This window comes from Chenopodium quinoa, unplaced genomic scaffold, assembly GCF_001683475.1.
Source record: "Chenopodium quinoa cultivar QQ74 unplaced genomic scaffold, ASM168347v1, whole genome shotgun sequence".
Taxonomy (NCBI): Eukaryota; Viridiplantae; Streptophyta; class Magnoliopsida; order Caryophyllales; family Amaranthaceae; genus Chenopodium; species Chenopodium quinoa.
This window is the reverse complement of record NW_018744895.1, coordinates 2278951-2292527: the sequence shown is the minus strand read 5'-3', so window position 1 is coordinate 2292527 and position 13577 is coordinate 2278951. Positions and strand designations below refer to the sequence as shown.

Sequence of the window (13577 nt, the reverse complement as noted above, 5' to 3'; positions counted from 1 at the left end):
ACATTCACATGTCCATATGGCACCTTCGCATATCGCAGAATGCCATTCGGACTGTGTAATGCCCCAGCCACGTTCCAACGGTGTATGATGGCTATTTTCTCAGGTCTCATAGAAAATTCTATGGAAGTTTTTATGGATGATTTTTCTGTTTATGGTTCATCTTTCGGTATTTGCCTTGATAATCTAACAAAGGTGCTCCATAGATGCCAGGATGTCAATCTGATATTGAACTGGGAGAAGTGCCATTTTATGGTACAACAGGGAATCGTTTTAGGCCATGTAGTTTCAAACAAAGGGATTGAGGTGGACAAAGCCAAAGTAGAGGTAATAGAGAAACTTCCCCCTCCAAATTCTGTGAAAGAAGGAGAGCAAGTCCTTCTATTCAATTCAAGGTTGAAACTATTTCCAGGGAAACTCAGGTCAAGATGGTCGGGCCCTTTCACGGTCTACAAAGCATATCCTTATGGCACCATTGAATTATGGAACAACACCGGGGGCACCTTCAAAGTCAATGGACAAAGGGTGAAGCACTATCGAGCGGGAGATCCTATTGAAGAAAAGTCAGATATCACATTCTCTTCCTCACCACAAACTCAATGAGGATGAATACGGTCAAGCTAATGACCTTCTAAACAAGCGCTTGCGGGAGGCAACCCGATTCTTTTTGAGGAGCCGTCGAGATTCCTATGCTCTCCTTACGCTGCAATGAGGCCATTGCCGCATTTAGCTTGGGGGAGTTGCTTCGTACATGTGGTACTCTCTCTCTCCTTATCTCTCTTATCTTTCTTGTTTTATTTTAGTGTAGTTATTTTAGTTTTTTTTTTTAAAAAAAAAAAAAAAAAAAAAAAAAAAAAAACATACAAAAAATACGATCCAATGAATAATAAATCATGCTTCCCTGTGCCCCATTCATGAAAATTGTTTTAATTCTTGGTATATGATGACGAGTATTGTGGATAGGTTAGCCATGATTTGATGTTTGATTACTTGGATGTCTTAACATGAGTCAATTTTGCCCAACTACTTGTGAATATAGTGCTTGACTAGTTGATTTGGTTAGGAATGTGTGTTAGTTCCTGGTATGTCAATGAAGTTGAGTATTGGTTTATAACTTTGAGTAATGTTTGCATGACGCATTAATATGCACATTGAGGAGGACGAAGGCATTTGTTCCTCTAGGTGGCTTTCAGACGATATTAGATACATTTGTTCCCTTCTTGCTACCCATGTTGTTGCTTGTGCCCTTTTATTGTTTATTTTGCCACATTACAAGCCTATTTAAGCCCCATTGGTTACTAGTCCCAAGCTTGGCTTGGGGGAGCTAATAGTGAGTGAGGTGAGGGAGTTGTAGTGTGCATGTAATCTGCACAATTTTGGGTGGATTTGAGAAGTTTTTATTTGTTCTTATTGTTGTGGATTGAAAAAATTGAAAATTTATTGTGCAAAGAAAAAATTCCAATGTGAGATGAAAAAAAAGGGAAAAGAAAGAGCAAAAGAAAAAAATTGTTTCAATGTTCAAGTGTTCTAATTGAAGGCTGCTCAAGAAAAAAAAGGAGAGTTCAAAGTTTGTTTGTTCACTCAAGTTCTATAATTTTATATTTTGTATATATGAGTGAAATTTTAAGTGTTGGAAATTTTTAATATAATTGGATGTTTGGTGAATTTTTGGTAGAGTTGAGTTGTGTTGGAGATGATTTGGTCATTAATTCATTTTGACCTTGGTTTTATTTATTAGGATTTTGGCTCCCTTAAGCATAGCTTTACTCTTACATTTTCCCAAATATTTCCTACCTTTTATCCTAGCCTTACATTACAAGCTTTGAAGACCTTCTGACCTTTGTGCATAGAGTTGTGTGAATGTGAAATTAGTTGTTTTCCAATGCAAAGAATGATTTGATATATTTCGAGTCGACTGCTAGGTTGAGTGCTTGTTTTCTTTAAACACACGAGTGCGTGAGTTTGGGAGGGCATTGTTCACATTTAAAGGAGTTGGATGGAGAGCGATCGAGTATATCTTTTACTCGCCACATAAATGAGAGTTGAGTGTGTGAACACTAGTCTTGAATTCTATATGCTCTTGTGGTTTGCTCTATTTGACTATTGTCAGACAGGATGAGTAGTCAGATGGATTTGATTGGTTGACTTTGATGCATAACTGTCGAGTTTACCTTTAATCGTATTTATTGATTTGAATTGCTTTTGGGGTGAAGTATTGATTTATTTATTCATTGCTTTGCTTAGGGACAAGCAAAGGTTTAGCTTGGGGGAATTTGATATACGTGTTTTATACAATGGTTTTCCCCGGTTTTACTTAGTAATTTTATATGGTTTTGAGCTCTACGGAGCCATTTCTTGCTAACAATCTCTTCTTTAGTGTATTCGATTGTTTTAGTAAGCTTTTCAGGAATATGAAGCGTTTCTAGGCAATTGGACGTGTTTTTAGTAGATTCGGAAGAGTTGATAGCCAAGAACTGCAATTTATGTGGAGTGCCCGACCGGGCATGGCTTGCCCGGGCAGACCGGGCAATGAAGAGTTCACAGGAAGAAGCCCAATTCTGAACGGTGCAACGCGCGCCCGATCGGGCAGGCTTCGCCCGGTCAGACCGGGCGATGAAGAAGTCAAGTTATGAAGATGCAATTCTGGAAACGTGTTACGCGCGCCCGACCGGGCGAGGTTCGCCCGGTCTGACCGGGCAAAGAAGGAAAACTGTCGTATTTTACGCAGCCTTCCTCCGCCCGATCGGGCGAGGTTTGCCCGGTCTGACCGGGCGATGTTCAAGATTGCGCGATTTCAGCTATTTCCGAATTTCTATCTTTTGAGGGTATAAATACCCTTTTGTAATTAACTCTTAGAGTGAGTTTTTCATTAGTTTTTCTCCTTAAGCCCTAGAAAACTCTCAAGAACCCTAGTTTTATTTCCTTTAAGCAATTTCAATCTTTTAATCCCAGATTAATCAATTGTTCATCAACAATTTGAGTTCTTTCAATTGGAGTAATTGGTATTTATCTTACTTCACTCTTTTCTGATATTCACTGTTCTCTAAATATGTTTTCTTTACTGTTTCTTGTTTTTGAACTTGATTTTGATTTTATTATGATGTGTGAGTAGTTTCCTTAATCCAGGATCTTGCTAAGCCCGATTATGATTGATGTATAAAGTAGATCTTTAAATTCCCCAATAATAATCCCAATTGACATGCTTAATTGATTGTGTTTATGCCAATACTAGATTAGGAATAATTAGTATTGTTATCATCCCTTTGTTCTTATTGCAACGGAAGTTGGGTATTAACGGGATTAGGTTATTCCAATTAAGGGTTTGAAGATCATCACGGAAGTAGATGATTGAATAATTAGGAATCTAGGCATGGTGTTTAATGTCCCTTATTCGCTTGATTCCACGGAAGTAGGCTTGATAGTTAATTTGGGAAGCCATTGATAACTTGGAAGAGACCTTTGGTATTATTATTAGGGATTGCTTTTCTTCTTGTCAATTGATTTATATATTGGGGGTAGATTTATTAGTTTATCAATCATAATCGTGGTAATGCTTGATCTTGGATGCTTTAGTTTATTGATTAATATTTCCTCTAGTTAATTGTGTTATTTAATATATTAGTTGATTATTATCATCCATTATTGATTGGGGACGTGCTTAGTGATTAATTGAGTCTGATTAATTGAATGAACCATAGTCTCTTGGGATTCGATCCTTACTTGCCCTACTACACAGTTAGAAGGAATAGTTAGGTTATTTTTGTTAGGTACGCGATAAGCCTATCATGTATATATTTTATTAACATACATATTTTTTTTTAAAACAAATATTTATATTTATTACTATTTATAAGTTACTAGTAAGAGTTCATTTAATTTATCACTTTAGCAATCATGGGGACAAAGCCTATTACTTGAAGACCCAATCTTCCGAATCATTTATACACTAATGACGTTATACTTTTTTAATTCCAATAAAAATAAGTAAAGCTAACTTATAAGTTTTAATTTTAACAAAAATAAGAATGGAACCTTTTGTATTAATCGATTATTGACTACATATATAGAGACATGGGGACAAAGCCTATCACGTCAAGACTCAATCTTTCATATCATTGTGCACTAATGAGGAACTTATAAGTTTTAATTCAAATAAGAAAAAGTAAAGGTAAGGTATAAGTTTCATATCAATAAAAGTAAGTATTGAACCATATGTGTTTCAATTAAAATGAGGAAGTTATAAGGTAGCGATCTCCTAAGTTTTAAATTTTTAACTATTTAATTAGAAACACGTGAATACCACAACTTCTAATAAAGTTTGTAAAAAAGTTAATTTCTTTTGTATTGAATTAATAAAAATTCTATGTCATGTACAAGTTAATAACTAATAGTTTTTGAAATTATACGGATTATTTTTATATTGATTAGTTAACAAAAAATACATGACCAAAACAATTTATGTTTTTAAAAATCAATTTTAAGCATGTTTGAACCTACCCTATCATGAACATAGCGCCGTGATTAACAAAGACTGCAATCACAATGTAAAATCCAAATTAAACATCCAACATTATGTATAGTAGCTGTTCACAAAAGGTTACAAATGTTGTCAATTAAGACCATTAGAGGTACTTCAATGTTCAAAAGGATTAGGGGGGTAGGGATTAGATATACATCCCTCTTAACTAGTTCTAAGTTAACTGTCAGCTGCATAGTTGTTAGACTCGTGTGTTCAACCAAAGCAAACACACCAAAAAATAAACCTCTTCCAGGGGCAAAGTCCAAAAAATGACTGCCCACCTACAAATGCTCCAAAAAATATTATTCCCTAATTTTCACCTATCCTTTAACATCCAAAAAATTACACAGAAACTATAGTTTATACCCAAACCAGATAATGTTGGGTGAGAAGATCATCTTCACAACCTTCATCATCTTCAAAACACAACACAAAACCATAGGACTCCGCTTCCACTGTGCTAGTGAAGTACCCAACTGAACCATCTTCAGTCAGCATCTCAATGCCACAAGCAGACAAGCGAGGTACTTCATTAGAGCTCTCTTGCACATAATTATACCATTAGTAAGTGATATTAGAAGCAAAAATGTTATACATGAACATCTTATTGTTGCAAGTAACCTGAGGGTGTAGTGCCTTTTTCTGTTGGACTTGGCCTTGACCGGAGATCGCAGTTTAGGCCTCTCTACACAAGACCAGTACCTGCAACTTAAATTTCTATGAGGTTTTTTGAGAGAAACGGGGTCATTGACCAACACATCAGTAGATGGAGAACCACTCTCAAAATAGGAAGGAGAAACATTAAAAGCACACTGATTCTCTGTCTCGGTGACAGTCCCTTTTCTCTTGGTGTTCACAAGCTTTGGAGATTTCTTTTTAGAGGAAGCAGGAGATTTCTTGATTGATTTAGGTTGAGTTTTCTTACTTGGTGTGACACCAGATATGCCTGCTGTAGTGGCTATGGTATCCAAGTTGATGTCCAACTACTGAAGTGACTCGATAACTATAGGGACACAATCAGCCACTGCATATGCCTTAATGCATACATGCTCAAAAGCTACCATCATTTCATCATACCTTCTTGCCTTTTCCGTCTTAGAAGGATCATGGTAAGCGACCTTGACCCTAGTGTGCTTTCTCAAAACATCCTTGTGCCAGCGGGTAAGACAGACTTTTTAGGGACAATAGTCACCTTATGCATATCCGAAACCTTGAGATTATCAAGTAAACAAACATTATTCACAACTACACATATTCATGAATTAGGCATATGTAATTGAAATAACAAGAATGATGACCACAATTTCGAAATTCAATAAATATATGTTGTATGTAATTGAAATTATAAGCACATAGATAAGAATACCTTAATGATATGATGACATATAATGCCATGAGTTTCAAAATGCTTGTAGTTGCAATAAGCTTCACTGGTTTTTGCGTGCATTTTCACATGATATATCCTCGTATATTGAGTCCGAAATTCTATCCGAGTATCCTTGCACAAGACCCACACTCTTTCCTCAATCATATGGGTAACAGTTTCAACATCAGAATTGATGACCTTTTGCAACGGGGTCACCCTATTGCATTCTTCTTGGACATCCAAAAACTTTGCATCTGTGTAGATTTTTCTGAAAAACCGTTCGGGCATAAAACCAGTGATAAGTGGTCGAGAAAACCGCTGATCAGCAGCATCAGCTGGTTGCTTATCATTTGCTCTTGACACCATTGCTTGGATGTATTTTGGCCCAAACTCAAACAACCGTGTGTGCTTGTTGAGGAAGCCATCAAAGAAAGAGTTAATGCTTTTAACACACTGAGTCGTCTTACTTCCTGCCCAGAAGATGTGTCTCATGTAGGCAGGAACCCACATTTTCCTCTCGCAGTACAAACCTATTAAAGATAGGTGAGAAAATACATAAACCAAATTAACAGTACCAACAGATAAATAGATAAAGTGCAAGATTTAATACACAAATATTTTCCAAATGTTATTAAATAACTAACAAATTTAACAAAATCCATGAATTATTCATATAATGAATCAACCTATTTAACTAAAATGGAAGACATTTATGTATAACACTGTTGAAAAAATAAGGTAAAGGATTAGGTAAAACACTACACATACTAACCTGCCAGCCACGATTCATACTCGAGCTTATATTTTGTAATGACAGTAGCCAAATCCTTCTCAAAGTCATTAGCAGTAAGGCTGTCATAAATGACATTGTGAAGTTCCACCTTAAATAATTCATAAGTCTCAAGCCTCCCAAGTTTCTTGCTGAACTTGGTAAGTTTGTGCCATAAGCACTAGTGGTGGCGTGTTGCACGCATAACATTATGGAGAGCTTTCTTCATTGCAGCATCTTGGTCAGTTAATACAGCCAAGGGTTTCTTGTTAGACATACACCCTAACCAAGTTCTGAATAACCACTTAAAGGTTTCCGTATTCTCATGGGAAAGCAAGGCACATCCTAGCAGAATACTTTATCCATGATGGTTTACATTGACAAAGTTTGCTAATGGCAAGTCCTACTCATTTTTTAAGTACGTAAAGTCAAACACAACCACATCCCCAAACTCCTCATATGCAGCTCTACTTCTTGGGTCAACCCACATAACATCGGACAATTTATTGAATTTGTCTACCCTATGCATATGATAGAAGTTCTGATTATCAGCACACATGTCATTGAAGTAATTGAATAATGCATTCCAGTCACAATTCTTCATCTCTTCACTTCTTTCCCGACTGATAATATTCCTCAAATCGTTTTTGGTAAAGTTCACATTTTCAACCCCATTCCTCTCACTGGCTAGTGAGTTGAAGACTTGGGTGACCTTAGACCTAGCACCAACATCAATGAAGATCTTTCTCTTCACAACAGCATTGATGTTGTCCTGCCTATACATAGCAATGAAGCGAGACTTTCGAGGTGTAGGGACATGATTCTTGTGCTGTAATCCCAACCCCTTCACCACCTAATCACCAGATTTGTTTTTGCAGCAGTACATATACACAAGGCAGTCACATTTCTTTTACTTACGCCGCGCAGGCCCTTCACGTTCAGCATCCACCCTTTTCCCATTAATGTGACGGCTATAAGTAGTGCCTCTATAACATTCACACTTCCACATGTACCCTCTTAGCTGATTCGTCGCAGCACCCTTCTTCTGGGTGTAAGAACCAGATGCACGAAGAATACCAAAACTTTGTTGCCTTCCATAGTTCTTGAAATGACTATCAACATCTCCCCAACTAGCAAATATCATCCCTACAAAGGGCTTAGGAACAACCCCATTAGAAAGAACAGCATCATAGCACCTCATACTATGCGTTCCATCACACAAGTATGTTGAATCTGCTACCTAATTGCATTGGGGCCTAACCTCATCATCAGAGTCCAAGAGCAAAACATCATCACAGTCCAAATTCGCACCACTTGTACTGCCACCCCCCCCCCCCCCCTTATCCTAAGAACAGATGTACATCACTTTATGATAAGCACATAGAAACTTTTAAGACATTCGAGGACAACATTATGTAGTAATATGAACATATATTTCTAACATAATGAAATCATAAACAATTCATTCACCAAATCATAAACATATATTGATATTTATAACATAATCTCCCCTTTTGAATTTAAAAGAAAATATAGCAGTAATCATTAAAACATTAAATAGTTTGCTTAATTTTTTTTGAGCTCGTGTCTCGTGCAAATGCTAATCGTTACTCTTTGACTCTTTGATTAGAAGCATACAAACACATTTTTTTTTCATATCAAATGCAAGCACACTCAAGCTCATATAAAAGGTTCAATTCAAATAAATAAACATTTGCACATAATGACTTATAAACTTATAAATAAGATAAACTACTAGTCTACATTCAATTTGAAATAAACATTTCCAACAAACATTTTCAATCATAAACTACCTACATTTAGCGATCTTGAGATTATCAGATAAACTACACATGATTTCCAACTATACAATTTCATGAATTAGGCAAATTCAATACATACATGTTTTGTGTAAATGAAATACCAAGCATGATGATTACAATTCAAAATTCAATACATATATGCTCTATGTAATTGAAATAATAAGCACATACAAATAATACACCAAATCAATTTAGTCACTACAAAAATCTGTCTAAGGACCTTTCTTCATTTTCATCCAATCAATTGAATTCAAACACCACCACTTTATCCCCAATTCACAAACCCTAAATTGAACTAATGGTCTTCAACTATAACCCTAGAAATGATCTACCACAATTAAACTAACAACCAAGTCATTTTTATCACATCAAGGTTCATACTAGCAACATTAAGGTTTATACTATACTATTAAAATAACAACAAAATGTCAATTCTTTCCCAACCCTAAAAGAAGTTTTGCAAATTATGAAACCCTCCAAATCCAAGACACCACCAAAATTATTAACAAAATATTATCTAGAAACCCTAGAAATTGAGTTTTGAATTAATTAACAACTTCAATTGATAATTACGACAACAGTACAAATATTAACATAATATTAACTAATTTCCGAAATCAATACAATAACCACAATAAAAAAAATAGAATTGCATTACACTCCGTACTTAATTTCTTGCTTTAACCTAACTTCAATACAACAAAATATTAGTTTAATACATTAAAATTAAAGTCAAGTACCTGAATTAGATGGTCTTTGTTGAGATTAGTAAACAACTCACGAAAATCCAATTTAGAAACCCTAGAAATTTAGTTTAATACATTAACGAATTAAATTGAAAAGAACAAAAACACTAATTAAAATAACAACACTAATTATAAATAAATTATAGTCACCTGTTTGTCGTTTTTGAATTTACTAAATTTTTAACTTAGATTAAATTTAGAGCTTCGTCGTTCTTGCTATTTTTGTTGAAGTTTTTGTTGGAATTTTTTTTTGTTGAACTTTGAGACTTTCTCTCTCTTTCTTTTCTATCAATTTTGGGAAATTAAAGCATTGACATCAGTAGAAATCAGCAGCAATTTGGCGGTAAAATTCCCCCCCAAAAACATACCCATTCCCGTTTTCCAACCTAACGGAAGGAAATTAAATTAATTTATTTGTTTTTTTGTTTTTTTTCAGGATATTATTATTATTTTATTTGTGTGCTGGTCCAAATGGACCCTCTCACTTTTGCCAAAGACTTCCTCCGAGCAAGGACGGGGAAAATTTTAAAACAGAAATAAGTAAGGAAAAAAAAATGCTAGATGTAGGGATTGAACCCACAACCACAAAGAAACCTTGTTAACACTAAAACCACTAAACCACCTCCTATTCTTTGTCAATGAACTGTACACAATTGTATACAGATAATTTTTTTTTTTTTTTTTTTTTGTCCCCACCTACCTTCCTCTGGCAATTTATCGTGGGGGCTTTTTTTTATTTTTATTTTTTTTACCAATTAGTTCATGACACTTCACATTTTATTAAATTTATATAGAAAAAAAAATTCACCTTCTCATCAGGTAACCGGTTATTAGGACTGTTAGAAGTAAATAGACCCCAAAGTTGGAATTATTCTAAAATAATCGAAAGTTAGGTTTATTTAAAGTAAATCGGCAAAAGTTGGTTTTATTTAAACCAATTTTTTCATACAAATTAAGAGAGTTGGGAACAATGTTCAAACAACAGAGGTGAGAATTGAGAGAAGAGAGAGCGAAAAGCAGAGAAATAGAAGGGGGGATGGGTAGTTAGAGGGGCCCACATGACGTTACAATATAGAAGTTGGGCAAACATATGGTAATTTTTACAGTTATGAATAATTGTTGATGGTAAAAAAAAAAAAAAAAAAAAAAAATAAAATAAAATAAAATAAAATAAAAATCTGTTGGTGCTTATTAATAGTAGATGGTATTTCTACATAAAAAAATGACTATAATAGTAGATGGTATTTTTCACTTTCCAAAAAAGCCAAATAAAAACAAGATAGGATAGAGTATAAAATATGTTCATGGACCTGAACCATCAGCATAAGTTTTAGGTTATTTTAGTCTTAACATGGTAGGAGTCAACGTGACACAAAGGTCACGGGTTCTAATCTCATTCACCCCCCAATTTAAAATGGAATATTTTGCTAAGGGTCCATATCATATTGCATCCACATTTCAAGTTCAAAGGGTTCCCCTATGAGAAAACGTGATAGAGTATAAAACATAATCCTAAGCTACAGACATCAGCTTAAGGTTTTGGTTGAATTGATCTTTTAACATTTAGTTTTAAAGTTTGCGAATTAACAATTCATGATAGTCTTATTTTAAACAAACTATTTATATAATTAACGTGTAATATAATCTCAAAAGTTACATAACACACACCTATAGGCATATTAAAAGTTGTTTGAACAATTCTCACAACTCTTATTAGAATTGTAAATTAACCATTGATTAAATTCATTAAATATGTAGGTTAAGTCAATGACGTACCGTACCTGTGACAAATTCAAAACAACAAAATATGAGATTATCATATATAATACTTCGTAGTAACTTTATTTGAAAGACAGTACATAAAATGACATTTTTTTTGTCACATGCAAAACCTTCCCCCTAATGAGCAAGTAAAATCATGCAACTTTCCTAAAAAAGCAAATTAATTACAGGAAGACTAAAATCTTGGTGCTGCAAGCAATTCTTGAGCTTTAACTTCATGCTTGAACTTCAATACCTTAGAATCATCAGCACACCAAAAGAAGATCCCGTGTAGTAAGTTCATTTCCTTTAGCTTCTCACAAGCTTTAAAGAAGTCTTTTCCTGGTTTTAGCCCTTTGCTTCCATCACTAATATAACTTGCCAAAATCTTACCATCTTTGTAATTTCTTCTTTCATTCTTAAAATAAGTGATGAATTCGGATTTACTTGTAATTTGCTCATATGAATAAAACTGAAAATTGACGTAGTCTATATACTTCCCATATTTCTTCCACAGAGCCTGGTAGCGTTTTTGGACATCGTCATCATCAAATGGAGCTATTGACACAAATTTCACTATATTATTCTCCTTGAGATTCTTTGTCAAAAGTCCAATGCACTCAACAAACGTCTGAGTGTCACTTCCACTTTCAAAGTGCTCGTAATTGATGTCAATACCATCAAGATGATATTTATTGATGATATCCTTCAAAGAAGAAACAGCGTTTGAGACCCATGAATCTATTGAACTGGGCATGAAAATAGCTTTTTGGCCGGAAACCGAATCACCACCTAAGCTTACGCCTACCCTTACATTTGGGTGATTGTTTTTCATAGACAAAACTTCAGAAGGAGTGAGTTTGTAATGATCCCAAAAGATGTTAAATTTGCCATTTGTGGGGGTTGGAGAAGAAGAGGATTCTGTGTAATCGATAGCGAATGAAAGAAGGAAGTTGAATTGCACATTTTTGTTGATAGGTACGTCTGAAAATTTTATATTTTTGTACATTGCTCCAATGTATGCTGTGAATAGCATTGAGTCTCCTGTAGAGGATGAGGCCATAATGAATTTTTTTTTTTTTGAGCAAATGATGAATGTTAATGGTTGATGTATGTTGGGAAGGGTAACAATACCATATTTATAGCAAAATTTGAGGACTCTTTCTTTCCCAAATTTTCAATAATATGTTCGGATGATTGGATAGATGTGAGAACATCCCCATTTATGCTATAAAAATAATACCATGACTTTTTCTCTCCCAATTTCTCATTTTAGTAGGATAACTAGATAGCTCTAAGAACATTCCCAAGTAGGTTATAATAATTTATACTATGACTCTTTCTTTTTCAAATTCTCACTCAACCACATTAGATATATTTCATCCATTTTTATAGTTAATATAATTAGTTTCTTTAATGATGCTTGTTGTTTAAGGGTGAAAGTTTTGAAGAATTTCCACTTTGGCTTATCTTTCTCATTAGCTCATCAAAAAATATATAATGTTACAATTTTCCTAACCCTAGAATAAATGATATACTAGGAAACTAGGATAATCCCAAAATACATAATAATGTCACGAATATATCTTAACAAATATACCACAAGATATTCTAAAAATATATTATACGATATTATCTCAATACCAATCCCCCCCCCCCCTCAGGTTGGACGTTGGAGCATGCGGTTCAAAAATGCCCAACTTGGAAAGAAGAAAGTCAAACTGGGTTTTGCTAAGAGCTTTTGTAAAAATGTCCGCAAGTTGAAAAGAAGTCGAAACATGTGACGGAGAAATCAAGCCTTCATTAATCACATCACGAACAAAATGACAATCAACCTTAATATGCTTTGTTCGTTCATGAAAAACAGGGTTCTTTGCAATGTGTAACACATACTCACTATCACAAAATAACTTGATCGCCTTCAGATGTTGCACACCCAAACTCAGCAATATGCCCTTAAGCCACTTAAGCTCACAAGTAATCGCGACCATAGATCTATATATGGCCTCTACAGATGACAGTGACACTGTATGTTGCTTCTTTATCTTCCATGAAATAGGTGATTGGCCTAGAAATACAAGTCAACCTGTCAAATATCAGTGAGTAAGAGGACAAGTCGCCCAATCTGAGTCACACCGACCCTGCAAATTCAATTCACAATCAGCACGTAAAAGAATTCCCTGACTTGGAGTGCCCTTCAAATACTAAACCACTCGTAGCGCCGCATCCCAATGCTCGATCCGAGGTTCTTACATAAACTAAGATAACATATGAATAGAATATGCCAAATCCGGATGAGTGACTCCAAGATAAATCAAACGACCCACAAGACAACGATAGGACTCTGGGTTCACAAGAAACTCTCCATTAACCTGCAGAACTTCGGGCTACTTGTATACCCAAAAAATATTTCAAAGGACCAAGATCCTTCACTTTGAAACAATCAGTAAGATAGGCTTTGTAAGTAGCAAGTGCAGCGGATTGTTCCTAGAAATAATACGATCATCAACATATACTAAGACATTAATTTGAATATCGTCCTTAGTAAATGTAAACAAAGAATAATCAAAATAATATTGAAGAAAACCGTACTCTT

At 34.8% G+C, this 13577-nt stretch overlaps 2 protein-coding genes across 2 annotated transcripts; both read right to left on the bottom strand.

The window, feature by feature from the left end:
• Positions 1-4576: 4576 nt before the first annotated feature.
• Positions 4577-6391, bottom strand: LOC110705988 (protein FAR1-RELATED SEQUENCE 5-like). Its single transcript, XM_021883909.1, has 2 exons — positions 5883-6391; positions 4577-5726 (listed from the first exon to the last, which is right to left on the bottom strand). The coding sequence occupies exons 1-2, from the start codon at positions 6372-6374 to the stop codon at positions 5655-5657; spliced, it is 564 nt and encodes a 187-aa protein (XP_021739601.1). The 5' UTR covers positions 6375-6391; the 3' UTR covers positions 4577-5654.
• Positions 6392-11041: 4650 nt separating this feature from the next.
• LOC110705987 (chitinase 2-like) lies at positions 11042-12348 on the bottom strand. The gene has a single exon (XM_021883908.1). It carries the CDS (start codon positions 12042-12044, stop codon positions 11178-11180), a length of 867 nt encoding a protein of 288 aa, XP_021739600.1. The 5' UTR covers positions 12045-12348; the 3' UTR covers positions 11042-11177.
• Between the last annotated feature and the right edge of the window lie 1229 nt (positions 12349-13577).

Excerpts from the sequence above, each read along its gene's own strand:
- LOC110705988 (XM_021883909.1), bottom strand. The coding sequence starts at position 6,374 with ATGAGACACATCTTCTGGGCAGGAAGTAAGACGACTCAGTGTGTTAAA. Across the intron at positions 5,727-5,882 it reads TATGTCATCATATCATTAAG|GTTTCGGATATGCATAAGGT; the intron begins GTATTCTTATCT and ends GATAATCTCAAG.
- LOC110705987 (XM_021883908.1), bottom strand. The coding sequence starts at position 12,044 with ATGGCCTCATCCTCTACAGGAGACTCAATGCTATTCACAGCATACATT.